Source organism: Anser anser (genome assembly GCF_964211835.1).
Source record: "Anser anser genome assembly, chromosome: 1".
NCBI classification, from domain to species: Eukaryota; Metazoa; Chordata; class Aves; order Anseriformes; family Anatidae; genus Anser; species Anser anser.
Window position 1 is genome coordinate 110,497,279 of NC_139720.1, and position 23,924 is coordinate 110,521,202.

The following is a 23,924-nucleotide window of genomic DNA, read 5'->3' on the forward strand; positions in this document are numbered from 1 at the left end:
GTCGCAGGAAGAATGCTTTTGTATTTATTGTCCGAAGATGGCCCATAGTTGTAACACTGCAAGAAATTACTTCACTGCAGCATGTTTGTGAAACAAAGTAATGAGGTTCTGTTAGTGGAAAAGAAGTTTCATTTTAAGCCACTGGACTTGATACTGAACAGCTCTGTGTGAATAACAAAAATTGGAGGACAGTTCTAGAAGGTACGTCTGAGTAACATTATATGTCACAGAGTGCATTTTTGGTGTAGGATATGAATAATAGTTGGATCTGAAACAGCAATTAGAGAGCCTAATTCTTCAGAGTGCTCAACATTTTGTACTATCATTGAGAACTACTCCAAACTCAGTGATATGAAGTATTCAGTCTTGTAGGGCAGAATTCAAGTTTCTTAACATTAACACTCTCTTGTACCACTCTGCAACACTCTTCTTACTTAGGATACAACTTCACTCTCTGTAAGAATCCCTTTCTTGCCTAATCATTCTTCAGTATTCATAACTGACAGAAATCCTACATCAAAACTTTTTTTCCCACATTTTTTAGCCCCTGCTCCTTTTGCAATGAGATTTGTAAAAAAACCTTAGCTTAGGCTACCTAGCTGTCGGAGCAATCTGGTCACAGCACATTAAACCATCGATATCCTATAGCTGGGCAATGTGAATGCCCCATGCGCAGGCCAGGGAGTACGTCGTGCTTGAGCTTGCTCCTGGCTTCCAGGCCTAAAGATGGTGTAGTTTTTGTCCTTCTTTACTCTTTTCTCTCCTGCCCAACCATCCTCTCTTGTGTCCTGTGAGTTGAGCACAATGAGGACGGACCTCTCCCTGAGCAGGAATCAGCACAGCTGATGTTGGGGTGTTGGGGACCTGGCAGTGGAGCAGCCTGCTGAGGCTGAGGGAAAGCCCTGACCAAACTCAACAGCCCTGAGCTACAATGCCTCCGAGATGCACTGTCTCAATGCAGAATTTAACTCCTGAACTGCATACTGAAATTGGTTTACTTCCTTTCGTTTTTCCTCCTCTGTATAGGACAAAAAAGAATATCCATCATAAACAAGGAGCAACCTTACAGCCAAATTTCAAGACCTTTTCTTTGAGCAGAGAGGCTTCAAGTTTCTCCATAAAATGGTTGCAAATTAATCTCCCTCTTGGAAATGGCTGGACAGTCTCTGTAGTTCAGAATAAATAAGATGAAATGCTTCTCAGGCAACTATTCAACACAGAACTTTTCAGCCTAAATACTTTGGCAAGAGTACAGGAAACTGAAAAAGGGTCATCTTCTGGAAAGTGTCAAGCTACTGGCTTCACCTTTAATTAGAGTGCACTGTAACTTCTAAACTTCATGGTGATAAATGAGGTGAACTGAGGACATACCTCATTAAAAGTGTCTACTTTGTCATATTAAATTAGGCCATTGTTCTAATGCATGATGAGAACTAGACAGTAGACACTAGACACAGCATACCTAAGCTTTTTGAGAAGCTTCTCAAAGTATTTGTAAATGTCTCTGGCTACTTTAAAAATTTTCAAAAAAAATCTTTGAACAATCATAAGAAAAGAAATAGTGAAGAATTTCCAAAATATTGAACTCTGATTGTCTGGATCTGAGCTTCTAAATAAGCCATCAGTGACATGAGTGAAGGTAATATCTGTTCATGGCATTAAATATATGAATTCTATTTCTCCATATTGATTTGCCTGTTAACTTTGTATGTATATTTACAAACACTGAGAATACAAATTTTAAAGAATTTTATGAAACTAAAATTCCCAATTCTTATAACAACCTAAATTTTTCTCCATCCTAACTTCTACTTTTAAAGCATTACTGCCAGACTCAAAACAGATTAAAACATATGACAAACTTCCAACGACTCTTAAAACTGTTTTGGCTTCTCATTAGAAACAATCAAAATTCAAAATATCACAGCAACCTGTGATCTCCAAGGTATGCTCTTTTTAGTACAGATGTAACAGCAACAGAGTACTTCTGCACTGGTGCCCTTCATCCTTTTGGATCTAAGAACTAAAGTAGGGACACTTCCCTTTCTACTTGAAAAGTCTGTCCCTTTCCCATTCACATGCACGAGCATGCTGGTATTATCACATATTACTCAGGATATTAGGGTAGTTACTGGCATTTACTGGTAGGGTGCTTCTTGTCATAAGAACCAAAGTGTAAAGGTTATAGGTGATTCTTCAGGAGATCCTCTATGTAAGCATGAATTAATTCCAGTGAAAGCTTTGGGCAAAAGCTAAGAGATGTAAGGAACACAAATTTTATAATGAAAGCTTTTAAAAATTATGCCAAATTTAGGGAACTTCAAACCAGGCTATTCAAAAAAGAAAAAGGGCTCCCAGCAGCTGTGTAAAATGATGACTGATTGAGAATGGGTTAGTAGATCATCTATGTTTTCTACTTAATGAAGCATCTTACTGGTGTTGACAATTCCCACTGAGTGAAAATGACATAATATAATTTTACCAGCAGGATGGTGTTTAGTTCAGTTATGCTGTAGGAATGCACAAAATGGTAAAAGAAACAGATGGAGAAGAGGCAGGGGTTTACCCTTCATGCAAATGAAGAGGAGCTAGTCTTCTTGTAGATCGTTCCCTTCCCAAATGGCCAAAAGACCAACCGGCTAGAAGAACTGACAGCTTTTCCTAACAGCCTTTCGTCTCTCCCTGAGGTAAGAGCAGGTGTGACTACATCAGTAAACTGTCAGAACAGCATGAAGGCAACCTGCAGACTTTGGACCCCAATATATTTTGGAATGTAATCTGCAAGAGACTCTTGGCACAGCTCAGTCTGTTTAGATCCTCAAACAAGAAATGAAAGAGTCAGCAGCAGCCATCAGCCCCCGGACCCTAGTTCACCTCCACTTTCTGCATTCCTGATAGTGAACCTTGCACTGCACAAGCTTCCTTACCCAAACAACTACTGAAGGCCAACACCTACTACAGCCCAACAGGGAATAACCCCAATGGGATCAAAAAGAATTCCTGCATCTGGTAGGAATGGTGTATATATTCCTGAATTAAGGTGGGAATACTCCAAAGCATTTATGGCAAGTCAACTAAAGTTTCTGTCCTCGCTAAATATCAGGATGCAAAGAGCTCTGCTGGTAAATCTGGAGCACATCAGAACCATGTTAGAAATGTGGTAAAGCACATTATACAGCAAATATTTTCCTCCCAGGAGCACTGGGAAGCAAAACAGAAGTTTGGATATTTCCGAATTTTCTTAAAATATGTTGTCAGACTATCTGTAGAGGTTCTCTGAGTCAATAGTGTGCAAAAATTACAATAATCTCATTGATATCTCAAGCATGGTAATACAGAAAGCAAAAAAAAAGCACCAATGTATGGCAAGTAAAGGTCAGCTTTTGCTAAAATGTAAATCATGATGGTTCATTCTTTTGGAGGGAACACCCTTGTTTATGGACATACCAAGATCTCTAGAGCTTGATCTGAAAAGCATACCAAAGTATTGCTCTTGCACTGAATTTGACCACAGCACACATGCAAAGTGATACAGCACATTAAAAAATGCTACAGCCATTGTAATTTGTTTTCTTAGAAAAGCTCAGTGCAGATTAAGCACGTGTTTTTTAGTGAGCTCATGCCTTTCACCTAATTTTCAGTGGGGATGGCTGAGGTACAACAGAAGGTCAAGTGACTTGCCCAAGGTTACCCAGTGAGTCACCGTATCTCCTGGGATCAGGATTCAGGAACCTCCTGGCTCAACATTCCTTGGTCTAATCACCACCCCATGCATTCTGCGCAACCCTCTTGCTCTATCCTTTTCTAATAACAGATTGCATGCAGTAACTCTTTTAAAATAAAGCCATTTCTTTCTGCATGCACTGTTTTTCCAATTTGTGCAAGTACTTGGCTCCTCATTAAGAACTGCACACTGGTATCACTCATAGATAGAAATCCTTTTGAAGTCATGGGAATTTTGAGTAACAAATGATGAACCTAAGCAATAACAATTAATAAAGGTTTTTTTGTTGTTGTTGTTTTTTTTTTTTTTTTTACAAAACAGCAGTGTTTTGAATTACACAAGCTTACAAAAAACATGCACAGAATGTAAAACCGGCTATTCCCCTTTCTTCATACTTGAACTTTCCTTCCAATGTTCTTTTTCTTTGACTGCTATCCATCACTTATGAAAGGAAAAAAAAATCACTCTCTCTTTTAAATCCCCAGCCCAGAGGCAGTTTTTAATATTTCTGGCTTAAAAGAATTCTTCGGACTGAAAGAAACAATAGTCTGAAGTGCAGTTTCTTTTCAGGAGCAGACATAAAAAAAGCCACAATCAGACATTCATACACCAGTCCTGCAGACTTTACACAAAACAAACTTCTACTGAAATGTCCTGTTATAACAGACTTCTGTGGGAGATCACAGATACATAACCCCAGTCAGACAGACAATTTGCAGGCAAGATTCTGTCCAGGCAATGCAGACTAGGCAATAGAAACCACTGCGACCACAAAGACTCAAATTATCATTAAAAGATGTGGTCCATGCTACATCTGCTATGCTATGGGCCATGTAGAAGAGAAGTCAAGATTTTAATGAAGTGGGATGTGGTGATTCCCATTTCATGTCTCCCCATTCAGAGTAACTCACAAGGAATATAATTTGCTGTAGCGCATTGTAAATGAATGCACTCCAGGAGAGTAGATAGTGGAAGAATGAATACATTACATTGCCTGCTGCCTGTTTTTTGGGTAATTCTGCCTTCCTCTATATGGTTGGAGTACTGACTTCACAAAAACTACATGATAGTGTTTATCTGCCAAGGAGGAAAGAATATCCCTACTTTATTCTGCAATATGGAAGACTGTGGGTTCAGGCACACACAGACAAAGTGAACTTGTATTGATAATGACTGTTCTGAAACATTAGGCAAAACCCTGCTTCATTCTCAATTCCCTTATGGTTGCACAGATACTGATATTTTGCTCCACCTATTTTGCTTCATGTTATGATGTTTCAGAATCCACAGCAGCTTCTCAAAGCATCGCACTGTTTAATCCAATTCTTCACGAGGTTACACATATACAAAGATCAACATAACACCAGAAAACCTCCGAAAACTCAGGCAATGCTGCTGCTGTGTCTGAGTCACTTCCTGAAGTCTCTGGTATAGAATTTTGCCCTCAACCCCTTTGCTTCTCTTCAGGATAGCTTCACAGTTGGTGAGAAGGCAAAGATCCCTAACCTAGTCGGACTCAGCAGTACATGGTAGATAAAGAAAAGCCCAAGCATATTCAGGTCCTGAGGACTCATTTTTTTCCATATCATACCAATTTCCTCCTTCCCTATCTCCAGTTATCCACACAAAGGCCATTACAAACTGGCTCAGCTTCACTAAAAATGCTAGATTTAATCACCATGTGTGCTGCAGGTGGAACAATTATTATGCCTTGCATATAACTGAAGTTAATTACACTGTTGTTGGACAAATGAGGAATTTTTAGTCAAAACTTTTAACCAGCACCCTTTTGTACATCAGATACTTGTGTTTTGAAACATCGTTTAAAGTTTCTGCCCTACTCTTCACCTCTCATGAAGTTTTGACTCCCCATCTTCTCTCTTAATCAAAGGGGATATGTTGATGAGAGCCTAAATCAAGTGCTGCTGCTAACAGAATTTAAAATAGAACCTTGAAAAAGGTTCAAAGAGAAGGAATCAAATAATACTGCTGATGTATGTCATCAGAGTAGATTTGGATGACTCTACACTCTTTCTCTCACACTCCCTTTTTTGTTGTTTTAAGAAAGCAACTCTGCCTAATTATCATTACCTGGATATTTGCCTAAACTTTGTCTGTCATGAAAGAAACATAATATGAAAGTCAAATATCCTTCACCATCTTTTCATGTTCCTCTGAGATTCTGTGCCCTTGGCAATGTATCCCCCTTGAAATGAAAGGCTACAAAAGATTTGTACTTGTCAAGTCTGAAGCTTTCTGTTATCTGCTTTATCTTGACAGCCTTGAAATCAAAGGGCTAAATGTTCAGCAGTGGCAAAGAAAAGATGACTCTGTATCTAATTACTTTGAGTGTATATAAAATGACCACGTGTGGTAAAACAGGGAATTAGAGTATTTTTTGGTTCTCCTATGTACATCAAAAGCAAGACTACTACTTAAACATCATACACATTGTTCTTGGTTTCAGTTTCTCCTGGAGAAGGGTCAGAGTCATACATTTTTTTTTAGTAAAGTTTACATAGGTTAGATGTGGTATACATGGCCCTCTTTCTACAACTCTAATTCAGGCTCAGGCCCTGAAGAAATACTTTCAACCCCACTCAGAACTCTGTATAATGGTATTTTTGATGTATTTTAGTGAACTGCCTCAGTTCACTCCAGGAGTGATACCTCACTTCTGAAATGGTTTCCTTACATAAAATTGTGCTCTTTAATAAAATCACTACACTTTGTTGACAGCATTCATGTTATTTTTGTCTTCAGTGATGGTAGATGCCAGAGAATGATGGCATACAGAAAAAGATTTGCCACTAAAAATGTTGTTCTCTAGTTATAGTTTCTGTACAGGTCCTTGATTTTAGGTGTTCAACTATGTAACACAGCTGGAGAGGAGGCTGGAATAACATCACACAACCATAAAAAAATGAGGCTGAAAGGAGACCTTGAAAAGTCATCTTATCCATCCCTCCGCCATGAGGTAGGATCAGCATCCCCTAAGCCATGGCTGTTTGGCCAGCTGACTCCTGTAAGCCTCCACTGATGGAGATTTCACAGCCTCCCAAGGCAATTCGTTCCTGTGCTGAACTGTCTGTATGGTTAGATGACTTTGGCTAATGCTTAAAGAAAAGCTCCCCTACTGCAATGCAAAGGTCATTACCCCTTGTGCTGTCCCAGGTGGACATGGAGAATAATTTATTATGTAAATTTTTGCAACTATTATTAGATATATTTGAAGACTGCTTTTATGTCTCCCCTTTAGTCTTTCTATCTCAAAAGTCACGTTAGAGATAAAGAAAATTAATGAACAGAGGTTTAATTAGTTCCATGTAGAATTTTTTAAGCTATAATCTAAAAATAAAATACTTGGAAAGAAGATCAGTAAACCATATTACTCAGGAGGATACAAGGAGTAATAGCATGCCAGCACAATTACATAACAGAGAAATAGGAACTTTGCAAAAGGTCAAATGCACAAGAAGGCAGAGCTTTCTCTGTATCCCCTCTTAAAAAAATAATCTTTAAGATTGATGGAAAGAATAAAGATGCATGTAATTTAAGTTATTAAACTCATGTAATTTTCTCTGAGCTAAACTGGAGTCTTGCCTGCTTAAAGACTGCAGAAAGGATGCTTTTGTGTTTAAGGAGTAGATTGAAACTCAAGATGCAAATTTAATCCTTGGCTTTCCTTAAGACTTAGCTTGTGACTTTGGCAGTCACCAAATTTCTGTATCTCAATTACCGATTGATAAAATGGGCAGTAGCTCCAGTTCTTTTCTCCTGAACTCTTCTTATTTTGTTTTTGTAGATGATACACCCTCCAGGCTGGTGGATTGTTTGCACTGAAGCATGCAGGACTCCAGCATAGGAAGGGCTGAAGTCATCAGAGCCTTCTGAAAGCTACTGCATGACAAAACACAACACCAGGCTTCTAAACAGAGAATTGTCATATATTGCGTATATCCCACCATGAGAGATGTTTCAACGTAACTTGAAATGGGTTGATTGTATCTTTCGAAGATGTTATACTACAGATCTTTAGGGGATGCACAGGCTGGTTTATAATTCAGCATCATAAAAGCAATAAAATCTATCAAAAGACTAGAGTATTGGAGTAAAAATTAAAATCAGTTATTTTTGTTTCCTGACAGTTATTTTAGTAAGGGATATATGGATTAGCAGTATGCCAGCACTGACCTATGAAAAAATGTTAAATAAATGTTGAAATCATGGGTAATCATGGGTTCTTTAACACTTTACTCCAGATGTTTCTGTGATGCAGGGAAGTACATGAAATAATGAAGCAACATTTTTTTCTTTTTATAGTCCGTAGTCTGATGATAACAAAGACTTGGAGAATATCTATATGCTGTGCCTAAGACAGTTCTGAGCAGAAGCTATGGAGTGCAGAGCTATGGAGGCATACTATGGAGTTGCTTAAAGTCCCATAAGACATCTCTGTGCCACAACATGGAGTTGAACTCATGATTTCAAGGAAGAATCCAAAAGACTGTTTTTGTGACAGCAAAGCTACTACTGTCTAAACTGAAAACAATGCGTCCCCTGTGAGAAAATAACTGTATATGGATTTACCATTAGTGGCTGAATGTCTTGACAGGCTATGATTTTAAAATAACATTTATGATGTAAGCACTGCTACTCTTCATTCTGAGGAGAGACCACATTATCACTTTCAAAGCCGCAAGATACCCTTGTTAGTACTGTTTTTTTGTTATATTTTCCTCATTTTATGCACTTGACACTGGACAGAAATTATTCCTGATTTTGCTACATGCAACTAGGACACGATTTGGGTTCTAGATGCTTTGTCAATCTTTATAGACAGGTCTTCACATCTTATTGTCATCTAACCAGTGTACTAAGAATTTGGTTGTATCTATTTCTTTCTGTGCTTTTGTTTACAGCTCTTCAGAGATCTTGCCTGTTTATGCTGCTCATTCATATTCTCCCCCTCAAAAACCACCAGTCAAAATCCATCTATTTTTTCTAAAAGGAATAAAATAAACATTTAATACATAATGTGGTAGAAACCCTGGCAACTCAAGCAGCACGCTTTATTCTGCAGCAGGCTGCTTTTTCGCTTCCTGTGCATGTATCCAACCTGAGCTCTTGGGCTGTGCATTGTCCTGTTTGGTTGAGCTGCAGTTCCATTTACTTTGGTTGCCTTCCAGGGAAAGAACACAATCCTCAAAAATGCTCTTGGATCCTTCAGAGAGGAAACAGGAGCACTCAGGTCACCTTGAAGTCAAAGTAAGGACACACAGCCTTTCTTCAGAACAAGTCCATACTAATGATGCTGCATCTACTACAGATGCACACATGGCAGAGTTATTTAAAAAACTGCAGACAGTGACTCCAGTATGCTTAGCAGCTCACCTTGCTCTTCATATTGACAAAAAGAAGCAGCTTATGCTTTGAGTCCTGAGAATCCCCTCTGTCTTGCAGGGCATCTCCTACCCTGCAAGGTGAACTCCACTGAATAACTAAGCTGCTGTAAAATTAAAACTACACTCTACCCACAGGACAAGCGGGAACTTTAAGACTTCTGGATCGGAAGAAGAAATGTGGTCTCCAAATAAAATAAAGTAAGGTTTTCCTCAAAGTGCTTAACTAAAGAGTATCCGTGCCACACTTCAATTTTTCATCCTTTTTTGACCTTTAATTTAATGTAAGTACTCAAGCAATTTTAGCTGTGTTTTCTTCCAAACATCTCCCACTTGAGGCCACACACACAAAGGTCATTCTGTGATTTGACACCCCTCCTTTCTTCAAATCTTATGGTGAGGAGAAAAAAAAGGGATGTTATTTTAAACAACCTCAAACTAGAGTTTTTTTGTCCATTAGGGTACTTATTTATCGAACTGTTTCAATTCGTGCCTTTTTTACATTGAAAATTATAGCTTTTATGGATTCCTATAAACTTCCAAGGTATGAAAATGGCTCTTTTTCAAAAATGTGCCTCTAGATTACTAAAAATAATTCACTTGTGTTTACATTCTCTTTGAGTGGAATTCAAACTAATAATATGCATATTTTCTGTTCATCCCTATCTTGACTGATCTATGTTTCTCATTTTTAATCTATTGCACATATATCTATTGTTGATAAAATGACAGTCCAGACACATTGCCCATGGCTTCACACAACAGGAATACAACACGAGCATCCCAAAAAAGTCCTTCAGACAACTATGACAATGCCCACAAACTGTCAGCAGTAAATATCATTTATGGATGTCAGAAGATACAAGCAGTCCCTCTATCAGACTGGCGGCCTCTGCTTGATAGACTAAGTGAGCCAATCTATCGTTTTGTCCCAGTTCTAGATCAGATTCATGACGAGTTGTCAGCTTTATGTCATCCAGGTTTGATGCCACTAAACTCTTCTGTTGTTAAGCTGTCTTTGATGTATTGCTGTACTTATCTCGAAATGCTCCAAACTAGCAATTTCAGAGAGCTTTACTTTTATTACCAAACCATCTTGTTTATTGAAATTAAGTATCTAGTCTGGGGACTCCTTGTGTTGTAAGATTTTATATTTTCATGCAACACATGATCCCTCTCCAGCTTCTGACCTCAATTCTTAGAGGCACTGTAAGCTGTAGTGTTGGTATCCCTAATCACTGAAGGGCCTGGATACTAACATGCAAGCTGATTTTTCATACTTGGTGACCTCTGTTTGCTGAGCCAGGTATATAGCAAACACAGAACTCTTAGGCTCTACCTGCTAGCTACTTGAAAATTGAACTATTGCAATGATACTCCCAAAGCAAACTTTACTTTGGTTTGGCAAGAGGTACAAGGCAATTCAGAAATTGGCTCTCTCAAAGTTCTCCTTTCCTTGTTATTTCCTTCCAAGAATGTCAAAAAAAAAAAAAGAAAAAAGAAAGTTCTCCACTTTTAAATTGCTGTTCACTCACCAAAATGAATAGCCCACATACCGTATGTATTTCCAGTGAATACAGGTCACGAAACATTAGTAAATTAAAAATAAGCAAGATGGCAGCAGTCTCCCTCAAGGAATGTATAATGCCAGAATACAAAATTTCTTCTGTCACTAATTCTATCTTAGATCTTTCTGAAGGGTACAAGTAAGGCTGCTACATTAAATTGCTGTGCACTGAAGTAGAGACTGAAATTAACTGAAGTTAAGCAGTTTTTTAAACAAATCTTTAGCACCTAAATACTACTTCACTTATTTCAGGATTTAGATTAGTACCACATTTTACTATAAAGGTGGAATTTCAATACCATTAGAAAAATATTAGAATTCTGCTCTTTTCCACTAAAGCCTTGTCTGCAGGCAGTACACCTTCCCAAGAAAGTTTCATAACAACAGAGCATGCAAGTAGTTCAAAAAGGTATGCTGCTTTCCACTGTGTATACTAAACGAATATGAATTATAACAGGTAAGCCAATAAGCTAAACGCCTTCTCTGGAGGGACATGTATTGACATTTTTGGACAGTAGCAGCAGCCTTTGAATTTTCACTCTGACTACTGCTTAAAAACGACACTGTCAGAAAGGAAACACCTACTGTGCGCCTTCACTTGCCTTCTGATCCCTTATTAGTTAACCCTGAAGTGCATATGTATACAGCCTTAATCCCCAAGCGAGTATCTGGACCAGGGGAAATCTGGAATTAATTGCAAAGTATTTTGGTTACTAATGCAGCTGTTACAAGTGTTTGATTTGGCAAGCGAACAGAAAAGGCACTACATACCAATTTCGTGAGCCACTGTAAAAGCTGCATGGAGGCCGTCATCTTCAATCACTGCACAGCTGCGCTCAGGAGAGCATATGGTCCCAACGTCTGCCATTCCCAGAGTATCACATGAATGATGCCCACATAAATCCTGACCAGGAAGGAAAAAAAAAAGTCATTAAAATAAATTTTTACACCCATAGGTAAGAATAGGCTAAAGTCACTAGCCTTTTGCAAACAGCAGAACCCGGATAAAACCAGCAAAAGAAGTTTTCACCTCCAGATCTCAATGCAGTTTAAAAGCATGATGTCCCAATCCAATCCCTGCTAAAGTCAATGGGAGAATTTTCATTGACTTTAATGGGGTTTGGATATGATCTATAATTAATTATTGTTATTTACATTTGTATTTCTGCATACAGATGCTCAAGCTTGCATTGAGCTAGGTACACAAAACACATGCCACAGAAACATTTATCCGTTGACTATAGAAATAGAAGAAATATCCTCTTTATTTACAGAAGGTGAACCCAGACACTGAGAGCAAGTTTCATATTCCTAATCAGTTCCTGAACTACAGTTTGCCTTCCTTTTCAAAAGGCAAGTCTTATACTTGTACCTAAAGAAATTAGATTGTTATATATTAAACCTCATGTCACATCTGTCAAGTAGTACAATGATTAATAATGTATTACCCAATATACCAAGTATTTAAGCAATTCTCAAAAGTTGCTTAAAAAGTCAGTGACAGGACAGAGTGTAAAACCCCCTTGATTCCTAGTCCTACTAGCTCAATGGCTAGGTCACGTACTTTCTGCTTGCAGATATGGGGTGTCTCCAGAAACCATGCACGTAGCACTAGTTTTTTTCTTTCCATTCCAGGATACCACTACTACTGAAAGAGGCAGCTTTGGTCAGACATACAGGGTTTTAATTGTCAGTAATAACTTTTCAGTACGGCTGCTGAAGCAGAGGAAAGAATACCAGTTTGAATGGACAGATGTACATAGGGTTTTTTTTGGTTGAAAAGGAAAAGTAGGTACCATGACATTTGGAGCACTCCTAGATTTTTCATTGTGGTTGAATGAAAGTGTCATTTTTAAGGCATTACAGTATCATCAAATGTTATTATCAAAATGATCAAAGAGTACTTTTTTCCCCTTCATTTTTAAGACTCTGTTCTTCCCTTCAGATCTCCTTTTATAAAGAATTTCTTAATGAAACCTTTCACAATTAATCCATCTGCAGATATCCTGTATGAGGCTCCAGGTCAACAATATTCACTGATTATAGCACTTTCAAATGCATGCAAGTTTGAAAATGCATTCAAGTCCCACTGAAGTCAAAGAAAACACTGAATTAACAGATAATTTGAGGGAATATTTCTTTACCAAAAAAAATAATAAAAAAATCAAGCTCAAATTACATGCAATATTACATATAAGGAGCAAGAACTTCTGATCAGTTCTTCCAGCTTCCAGGTGTCTGGGTGTCTGGGAACTCTTTTCTGTAAGTGCACTCTAGGTGCTACTTAATGTCGAGATTTAAATGCCAAAACACCAATGAACAAAACAGTCCTACCAGAAGAGAAGGAATAAAGTTCAAAAATATTTCAATTCCCAAATTTTTGCAGGTATGGCTTAAGCAAAACTTCCTCTCCGCAGCAATGCAGATAATATGCAGGGAATTGTATTTATGTCAGAGCCCTCTCTAACCTGGGCATCCAAATAGATCCCCAGACTTTGCTTCTGAATCTGCACCAGTTATGGGAAGATACAGAATAAGGATGCACGTTTCCAAGTACTCTGAAAGAAATATAGTTTTTCAAATTTTATTTGGGCAAATATTATCATTTACAGCATTTCTGGACCAAGGTCGGAAAGGCCCTAATTGAGGTCATGTTAGTATACTGTCTATGATCTGGGGCATATTCAACAAGGAAGATGCAATACTTAAATTTGTGTTAGTTTTGCTTAGGTTTGTATCAATTTAGCCCTCTATGCACCACTCTGAACCTGGCCCTTTCAACCTAAGGGTACATTTTATGTAAGGCGATTTTAAGTGGTTTACCTACAGCAGCATAGTTCAGGTAACAAAACTCAGAAAAACACATGGGCATTGTACCAGTATAAATACCTTTTCATGGTGATATAATTGGTCTAAATGAATGAGTGTAAGCTGTATAGGAAGTAGGATACCTTTATAGTAGTTCAATTTTAACTGAATCCACACAAGTAGTTGAACTGAAATTCTTATGCAAACACCAAAAAGCACATAAATCAGACAGAAAGCAACTTACTAGAGGAGGTCTGAACTACTCTCATGTTGAGTGTGCCAAGAATGGTATAAAATACATTAATTCGGGCCTTGTCTCTACATACAGATTCTATGTCATTTGCTCTTCGGTTGTACCTAGGGTGTCTTTATTACTCTTTATTGCTTACATCAGGACTACTCCCAGTATGGTACAACTATATCAGCACACATACGCCTCGTGCCAGTGCATGATTTATTTCCATTTGTATACAAGAAGAAACTAAGCCAGTGATATGGCTATGGAGCTATACCAGCAGACACAACCAGACCTCACAGTGACTATCTGGATTAAACAACATGAGTATAATTAAAATAATACAGTCTTTCCAAATAGGCAATCTCAGAAACTTTTTTAGAGTTACTTCTGATGGGATCTGTGGATTTTGGAAAGTTATGACAGGGCTGTTAATCATAAGCATCTACACTGACTTTTGGCTGGGTAGTAACACTACTCTAAAAATTTCCAAAGCTATGCATGGGTTTGTATTGTGCCACCTTCTTTAGACATCAAAAAAATAGCTTTGCACATTTGCAACCACGAAAGGAAATAACAATGTTCAGTTACTTTTCATATGTTATGTGTTACTGACATTACACTATATTGCATGCCCAGTCACTTCATCAAACTGCTGTTCCTCCATTTCCATAACTTCCCAGAGTGTGACACATATACAAACATCCCAACATCTTACTCGTAACTTTCAAGCTCATTTGTGTAATAGTTGTCTAGACATAACAAAGCAGGCTTTTTGCTTTCTTTAGATATAATTGAACTTCAGGTCAGATAAAGTGAATTTCTTGATGGAGTTTATTAGTTAATGGTCACTCCTAGAATATCCCACCTATTACCTAGCTCCTGCAACATTCCCATGGGCAGCTGGAAAATGGTTGTCCTCAGATAGCGGGAAGGTGGTGGTGTGGGACCAGAGATCCCATAAGGGAGAAGAGAGGAGAACATCTTCACTGTGCACAGAAAGCTGTGGGCTGATTGAGTAAAACTGCATTTCCTTCAGCCAGCTAAGTGACCACATCTGGACTGCTGAGCAAGACGGCGTGGGTAGTCCTGCAGCCAGCTACTGAATTCCAGCTGGGCAGTGGTGGAGCAACATCGTAAAGGGTCTTGGAAACAGGGACAGGAAATATTTTCTGGTGTTAGCTTCTTTGCATGAAGTTGTTACTGGAGGGATGTCTACAGGTTGCCCATCTGCTAGCAGAGCAGTGTGTGACTAAACTCTGAACAGAGAACATGCACAGAGCCTTCTGGTTTTGATTGCAGATGTCAGTCCTCAGTGACTGCACGAGATGAACTTTTTAAACTAATGCTGACATTGTCAATAATCAGGCAGATTATCCGGGGCTTGGCTCCACTGTGTTCTCAACTCACAGTCTCACTTATTCATTATTTCTCTTGCCTCTGTATGATTTGAACTCTACTATATTTCTTCTCATAACATCCCATGGTACATACTACACAGGCAATTAAAGTGTATCAAGTGGCACCTCTGAGACAAATATTCTGAAAATTCTACTATTGGGTCTTTTCTTTCCTAACTCATTCCCCAGTTACATAGTCTTTCCCAAGAGCATGTTTTTTTTCTTATGGAAAATCACACCTGTTTACACTTCCACTCATTTAGATCTTTAAGGCAAAGTTTCTATTGACTTACACCTCCTTGACATCACAGATGATCTGTTAACAGAATCAATACCTGCATTTTTAGTTTTCCTGGACAGTTTTGGAAAGCAGTTTCAGACTCTTCTAAAGTAGTTTCTGGGACATTAAAAGATCTCATTTCCCTTTATAACAATTTCTCAAAAACAGGCCCTGATATAATGATGTAATCTAAGAAAATCCGTGTGCATCTCTTTAATTTTTCAAACTCCAGCTAAAGCACTAGGACAGCAGTGAGTCACATGATGCTTAAAATCAGTTTTGAACAATTATTTCTCCATGGTGTGTAGCTTCCATTTAAAAAGTTGGTTGCTTGTTCAGATTTGAATACTCATTTAATTGCCTCCAAACAGCAGCAGAAACTTCTAAGAATAAGTTTCTTGATATTTCTAAAGAAGGAATGCAGTCTGGCTTTGGATCTAGATTACAGTAGTTTCAAAATAGAAGAATGAATAGGAAATGCATTTGCTACACGGGAGACAATAGATGTTAAGCCTTAAGCTTTGGCAAATGAATGACTTAGGAAAAATGAGCTGTACATCATAAGACTAGTAGTTAATTAGACAGCCTATTAGAGGCCAAGTTTTCTTGGCATTTGTAAGTACATCAAGAACAGCTGGCTGTTAGCCAAGTATACGTGGCATTGTTGTGAATGAAGATAACTGTTGTGGCTCCCTGCTGAAACAGCTCATTTATTACACCTGAAATTCTTTCATTTGTGCAGTAGCCTTAAAAATGAGAATAAACTGTTTAGTGGAACCTGATATTAGACCAGAGCCTGTGGACTGGATCCAAAACATTATTTAAGCACCAACGCAAACAGTTTGGTGGAATGTAAGTGCAGAAGAACAAAACTGGCTCATGTGTCCCCTGGTCTTTGAGTTCCCTATCCTTCATGGGGCTTATAGCTTGTGACCTTATGGGCCCCAAAGTACCACAGTTTTACAGTCCTGAGCAGCTTAGCACTTAGCTTATACTAAAGCGCAGATACTTAGTGTTTCTCAGCCTTTGTCCTTTGTGGGAACCCCAGCCTACAGATGCTCTCAGACCGTATCTATGAGATGGGATTATCGGACACGGTTCCACATCACCTTCTTTTAAATCACAGCTAAAAGCTTTTATATCTCTGTGTTTGTTTGCTTGCTTGTTTTTCTGCTTTCATTACGATGGCCCAGCAATTAAAGACTTTGCCCCAAAAGATTCAGCTTCAAATTCCTCTGAGGGATGAGGACACATTGAAGCACGTTTCTTAGAAAAGTGCCCTAACCACCAGACTATGGTCTGCAATGAAGTCATGCATGCATCTGTGCATGCGGGGAGTCAGGGATCCTCCTGTTGCAGCCCACGTGCCAAAGGTTTCCGTAGCCCAGACTGCAGTTAGTGCTTCCAGCACTTGATGGAGGGACCTCATTTTTGGTCCCTGTTCCTCAGACTACTTCTGTAATTTACATTCAACAGCCCTTCAGTAAATTGCAGAAACAGTCTTCCCTACGCTTTGGGAACACAGGCCTTCTTGCTTGAAGCAGTGCACTCCAATCGGCAGCTTCAGGTCATGATTTCTCTCCTTTCCACCACATGTATCTTGAATTACTTGCTAAACAGTGACATAGCTTTGGTCAGAGGGGTGGAAAGTTTCCTTAACACCTGGAACAGCTTACAACCTACTGGTTAAGGACCTCTCCTGGGAGGTGGGCGATACAGACCTAAAATCCCTCAGGCAGAGGAAGGAATTAAACACGACTTTCCAACTTCCTGCACAAGTGTTCTCACCGCAGGCCTATAAAAGGAGGGTGGGGTCGCTCCGTTCTCGGGACCCACAAATCCGTCCTCCCGCGCTCAACCCCGGAAAGTGGGTGAAAGTTTATTAATGTTGCGGCAACAGGGAACAGCACATTTGGAGACAAATGTTAATAAACAGAAGATAGTAGAAAGACTAAGGCTCATCCAAACAGAAAGGATTACCAGTATCACCCCAGGAGAGCATGATGTCTGGAGGGCAAAAGGAGTGCAAGACTGAAATCGACAGACCACTAACGGTAAACTGGAAACAAGGGCTAACTGGTAAACAAAGTACTTAGGGAACGGTCTATTTTACCCTTCAACTGATACTATGACACTTAAAAAGCGAGACTTTACAAGCCCAAATGGTTCAACGCTGTTCTGGAGGAAGCCTGTTGTGAGAAGTCCTCCTCCTGAGAAACTGCTGGGTCTGGCTGATGGGGACATCCAGGTAGGGGCATAAGGGAGCAGGCCTGGCCATTGCTGTGAAGCGGTCAGACCCACTCCAGTCAGACCTGCTGAGACACTGCTTTGTCATCCCCTACTATATTTTGAGTGGAAAGAATGAAGCCTGGCTAACTTTTGGGGAACACAGGAGTGGCGATAACTGCCATACCTAACAAACTAAAAATTATATATTTTCCTTCAGTAGTTTAACTTAAAAACTGAAGTCATCTTCCTTTCACGTTACTGAGTTAAAGACAGGAATAAGTTTGGCGTATTTGAATACTGAGTAGTCTTTCTGAATTCCAGGTGAGGAGAAATTCAAGAAAATACAAGGTATCTCTGATGTCCTGTTGAGACCTACTGGTAATTTAGACATGTTCTTACTCTTCCCTTGCCATCCCAGGACACCCTGCAGTGAAGTATTAGAAATGGTCTAAACTGGACTAAGTCTTTGTGCTCTGAATGGACAAAGTAACAAAACTACTTTTATTCCTACAGCATATAAAGAAAATGCAGTATCATTATGTAAAGCACAGATTATTTTAATATATTGACAAAAAGCACAGAAAGCTTTTGCACTTTGCATGGGGAGGGGAAGGGCAAACACAATTTCAGATGTGAAACAGGTGGCTGGTATTTGATTTAGCTTTCCTATCCCATAAATCTTTAGTGCAGAAACTCCACACAATTTCTGTAGGTTGGCGTGAATCATACTACTTCTCCCACACAAATAAAATGTCCCACCTTATTTTTCCCTGGGACATTATCTAAAAGTAATAGATTTGGAACAAAACTGGTGAAAAACCTATAAAACTGATCGATATCACATTATAATTTCCTCAAAGTAATAAAAATAATCATTAGTGAAATATGTTCTATTGACAATTGGTACGGTGACCTATTTTACTAATACAGGATAATAATTGTGAGGGAATGATAATACAGAAAAGAAAAAAAAAAAAAAAAAAGAACCAGAGCCAAAGAAAGCATGTGCTCCACTCAATTAAATTATTATCTATTGAGTTGAGATAATCCAAAGCTTGCTGTTAAACTTCAACAGCACTGTCCGATTGACAGTTAAACTAAATCACACACACAGGACCCATGTAATTACTGTGTGGAAAAAGGCAGGACAGTGGCCTTTGGCTCTAGTATGAACTTTGTGTTAGAGCCAGGCTTGATGGCACTGTCACAGATGATACTTGCAAGCACTTAGGAAAGTATTCTTTCTCATTGCCTGTATCTACTGTGAGAAATATGTGTTTTAATTTTCACATGATTCAGAGTTGGGGGAAAAGGAAAGGAAGAGAACTGGATTTTGTCCAAGGGCACTCAATAGTTCACTTGAAATTTAACTAAGAGTCACTAATGAAATAGATTGGAAGAATTCTAGAGGATAATTACAGAGCAGGCTGGACCTCAGAAAAGAACAGTTGGAGTTCAAGTGCAGTTTGCAAGTCACAACTAATATGTTTTTGTACTATGACAAATAATCTGGCACGTATTTTCTGCATTGGTAAAGACCTGAAGACTGAGGATAACCTGTTTCCAGCTTCAGAGAACTGTTGACAATAAAGGAGTCCAAAGCAGATGAAATTTGCTGTTGACTTCACTGACACGGAGAACAACGTGAGCTAATCTCTAGGGGAACAGGGGTTTACAAGCTCTTCTTCCTTCCCACCATGCAGCCGTTTCTCTACTGCCACACAGGGTGGAGGATTTGCCTGTCCTCCAGATGACTGAACCCTTGCATCTCTGTATTCTGTGGAGGATTCTCTGAGGATCCACGTGCCCTATGGACTTACAGCTCCTGCCAAGGACTCAGCCACGAGGTAGTTGAACAGCAGGGGCTCCATGTATTCTCTAAGGTTGTTAAGGCCATACGGCCCTAATGAGGGCTCTCACAGGATTTATCAGAAAATTACTACCTTTCTGTTATATTTCAGTACTGAGAAGTCAGACCACCGTTGTGCTTGATACAGGCCATACTGGGTCAAAATAACAGATTGGGAAACTTAGATATGGGGAATTTAAAATAATCACTGTGGAGCCCGACTGAGTTTCTGCAATATTGAGTAATAGATAATTTCTGCATCCACTGAAGTTTTGCAGTCTCCTATACAGGTGATAATAATGACCAGACGTTACTGTAGTTTTCTGGTTGTTACAGAGTAAACATGGGATTCACTGCAGCTAATGGATACAGGTACATGGTCTGTGCCCCCACTGATAGCAATATAGAGCATTACCTTAGTTTTAACACAAGTCACCTGTATCACCCAAAACTGAACTCATGCTCATGTTTATTTACTATTTATTATACTCTGCAGCATGAGTGCTTTAAAACACTTTTCAGATTAAATTATGACCAAAAGTGAATAGACGTTTTAATCCAGAATGAGTAAATCTCCCTCTAAAAATCTTTTTCCATGGGAAATACTTCTAGTATGAATGATGATGATAATGATTTGAACCACTAGTACTAATTTTATAATAAGGGAGAGCTGCCAGCATTCTTAGTCTATCAATGGTTATTCATTTATCTTTAAACAAGTAATGACAAAAGAAGAGGAGGAAGTGATGGTGCTGAACTGTGAGTGAGCCTTTTTTGGTGTCAAAATAACACCCAAGTCAATGTCAATACAGGATAAAGATAATTATTATATTAGAGACTTGTACAGCAACAGGCATGCATAACTCAGGTTCTAGCTCCACATAAACAGTTGCATACAGCTGAGGACACATGTTCGACTGACAAACGATTTGCAAATATTATTCTGTTGACGCAGAGACACAAAGTTCGAGGTGGCCTCAGTTAGTAAACAAAGATGGAAAATGTACCTCACACATTTACTCCGTGCCTCAAAAACAAGCCATTTAGAGGAAGACATCTGGATGTTCAAAAATTAGCATGATGGTATTCAGAGCCCATCAAAACACGCAGCCATGGCTTGGCGTCTCGTAGCTAAGCAACGCACTTCATACATTCAAAACATAGTTGTAAAAGTTGGATCCTCCTGCCAATTGCTGCCACTCTCATTGAAAAGCTAAACTGGAAAAAATCTCTTTTTAGCTCAAAGTGTGGCTGTTTTCTACGGGAAACATCTCTGCTCCTTTCTCATTCTTTAACCCTTTTCTTGTTTACATTCCAGGAAGAGCAGATAGCTTCGTGTTGACATTTTGACTGTAAGCATATAACAATCGCGTGGACTCCCTACAAAGAACATCATGAAAACATGTAGAGAGAAACTACAGTCCTGTAGTTTCATTGAGCCAAATACTGAAATACAATGCCAAACAATGTCCCTGTGCACGCAGCTAATCATTAAAACAGATTAAGTTAGACTGGATTGCACTGTTAGATGCATTAAAATGTAAGCCGGGCAAACTGAGGCCTGTGATTTTCTCTTGCAATGTACTTATGTCCCTAAGCAACAATACAAATGGTATTTGCATCTTAAGAGGGGAAGGTGATCACAGGCACTGCGACATTTAGTTTACGTACTACATGCATCGAAAAGAAGTAACTCTACGCGTGAAAGATGCATTACTCTGGAGTCTTTGAAAGTGGATTACTGATCAGCACACTCTTACTCTGGTGCGAGGGCATCCATCCAAAGAATTACAAATAAGTACCTGTAAAGCAAGTGCACTTTAAAGCCACATCCTACGTTAATCCAACTAAATTAAATAATTAACGTTAGGATTGACAGTCTGCCACCCTAAGAGTTTCTGAATCACAAGAAAACCCAGGGAAATAAATTGGAATACTGGCAGGGAAACGCACCCCTTAGTGAAAGAGTGATGGATTCTGGCCCAAGCTTAATTAATAACCCATTAAAAAGGATGTTTATAGCAAAAAATAAGAACAGTATGACCCATCCTAGGTAGCCTGCTTTCATTCAGATTGTAATGATAAAAAAAAAACGAAAGCTTGCAAATTGAACTGATGGGTTTTAAACTGCCAAAAAAAGGCTCCTGTTGCACAAGTTGATGCCTGACTGACACAGAACCTAATGTTTCAACTATTTACAGCTATAAAAGCAAGCCAGGCACTTTTTTTCCCCACTTCTGGAGCAACTCCTTCCACAAACCATCCAAGGCATCCTTTTTGGCAGGCTCCTGTGATGTAGAAAAGCAGGAGAGCTCGAACTAACGGAAAGTCATGCAGTTATTTTTTTCGTACTTGGGGAAGAAAAAAATAAAAAAAGAAAACACCAAACCCAGACCGCTGAGGGAATATTCTTACAGAAGAACTTCATTGCATAAACTCTACCACATGTCTACTACAGCAATGTCCCTTAACGACCTCTGGCAATGCAGTTAATTAGCAACCGGGCAGGGAGCGAGGCACAGCTCCGCGTGGGTGACTGGTAGGATGTGACCCGCAGCTGCTCAGGACACCCACTTCTCACTTGAGGAACAGGAAAGAGGCTGCATCCCCTCACCAGCAGCCCAACTCACTTGACTTCTCCAGCTCTGTTTACCTGCGGTTTGCATTTACGTCCCAGCCTCGAACCACAAGCGCTGCTGGCTTCCACTGCAGCGGAGCTACCCTTTCATGCTGGAAATAGCGTGTCGACCCACTCAGCAAGGAAGTCGCGTGTACTTTTAAGGTGTTCTGCAGTTTTGCTAACAGCAGAATGGGTTCATGTGGGGACTGACACAGGGCGGGGAGCGCTGCCAGCCTCTTGCGCAGACCACCTCCCAGAGAGAGGTTTGAAAAGCCTGCTAGGGAAGGACACGCCGTCATCTCTCAAGCGGGGTTATGTTGGACGGCGCCAGCCAAGCCCCCTGATCAGACAGGTTGCCACCTCCCCACCCTGGCAGAAGTCCCAGCACCACACTGACACGGATGACCGCAGAACCGCGGTGTGGACAACCTCGCAGGGGAGGGCACACGCACAGACATGGCCTCAACGTGCCAGGTATCTGGTCCCACTTCATCCATCCCTGGCGGTGGTACACTTGGGTGCTGGTCACACGGGGACCAAAAGGCCAAGGGCATGAGTGGGAAGGCAACCACCAGGTGAGGCTCCAAGGTAGCCCTCCAGACATGGGAGAGACCAAGGACTCCGTCGCAAGCATCCCAAGACACCTGCGGGATGGCGAGCGGCTGTCGGGTCACCCCATCGGAGATGTCGTGCTGTTGAGGTTCACCTACCTCACGTGTGAAGAGGATGGCAGCGTCGTAGTGCTCATCGTGGTCGTCGTCGAGGCGGTTGTGCTGGTGCTGCCACTTGCAGAAGTTCTTGAGGGTGGTGGCGGCGTTCCGGTTGACCTCCAGCCCCTTCTCCTTCTCGCCCAGGACCACCACCTTCACCACGGCCAGCCGCACGTGGTTCTCCAGGCTGGCGTGCGCATACAGCCGGGAGGCGATGGAGGCCAAGGTGAGCAGGTAGTGCTGCAGCCCCTTGCCGTACTTGCGCGCCATCGAGGCGTCGGCCACCAGCAGCAGCTCCACCTGCCGGGCCCGGGAGACGGAGCGGCGCCGCCGCCGCCTCCGGCCGCCCCCCGCCGCCCCCTCGACAGCCACCGCGTCGCGGGTGCCGCAGCTGTGGCGGGCGGGCAGCGCCTGGAAGCTGAAGCGGTCCCTGCGGAAGAGGTGGGGGACGCGGGCCGGGCCCTCCCCGTAGATGCCGGCCGCCTCCCCGCCGCGCCGCGCCGGCCTCACGGTGTAGCGGGCGCGCCCCACGGCGAAGTAGCCGTCGAGGCCGCCGCAGAGGTTGAAGACGGCGAGGGAGCGGGGGCTGCCGTCCACCGTGCCGCGGTAGGAGCAGCGCGCCGGGGCCCCGACCCGCGGCCCCAGCGCCTCGTCGCGCTCCAGGTCGAGAAGGAACCGGCGCCCGCCGGCGTAGAGCACGTAGCCCGCCCTGCCGCCCCCCGCGTAGGTCGGGTCGAGCCGCCGCACGACGCCGCTGGCCCCGCGGGGCGGCCCCGGGGGAGGGCCACGACGGGACGGGGGAGGCGGCGGCGGCGGCCGGGCTCCGGCGGCAGGTGCCGGCGGCTGGGCCGCGGCGAGGTGCAGCTGGGCGGCCAGCAGCAGGGAGAGCAGCCCCCGCAGCATGCCTGGCTCGGCGGCGGCGGAGCGAGCAGCGGTGGCGATAACAGGAACGCGGGGAGAAGGAGGGAGAGGGGGAGAGGGAGAGGAGAGAGAGAGAGAAGAGGCGAGGTGTCCCTCCCGAGCGCGAGTCAAGTGTGAGTGGGAGAGGTAAGGATGTCAACAAAAGCCGCTCGCGTGTGAACTTTGTGTTTCTCTGCAGG

At 41.3% G+C, this 23,924-nt stretch overlaps 1 protein-coding gene across 1 annotated transcript in view; it reads right to left on the reverse strand.

The window, feature by feature from the left end:
* Positions 1-23,924, reverse strand: part of ADAMTS5 (ADAM metallopeptidase with thrombospondin type 1 motif 5) — a 48,467-nt gene extending 24,543 nt beyond the window's left edge. The window contains exons 1-2 of the mRNA XM_083841452.1: positions 22,825-23,924; positions 11,465-11,597 (exon numbers count right to left, since the gene is read on the reverse strand). Coding sequence (XP_083697578.1) covers positions 11,465-11,597; positions 22,825-23,727 — 1,036 coding nt within the window. The 5' untranslated portion in view covers positions 23,728-23,924. The remainder of the gene's footprint in view (positions 1-11,464; positions 11,598-22,824) is intronic.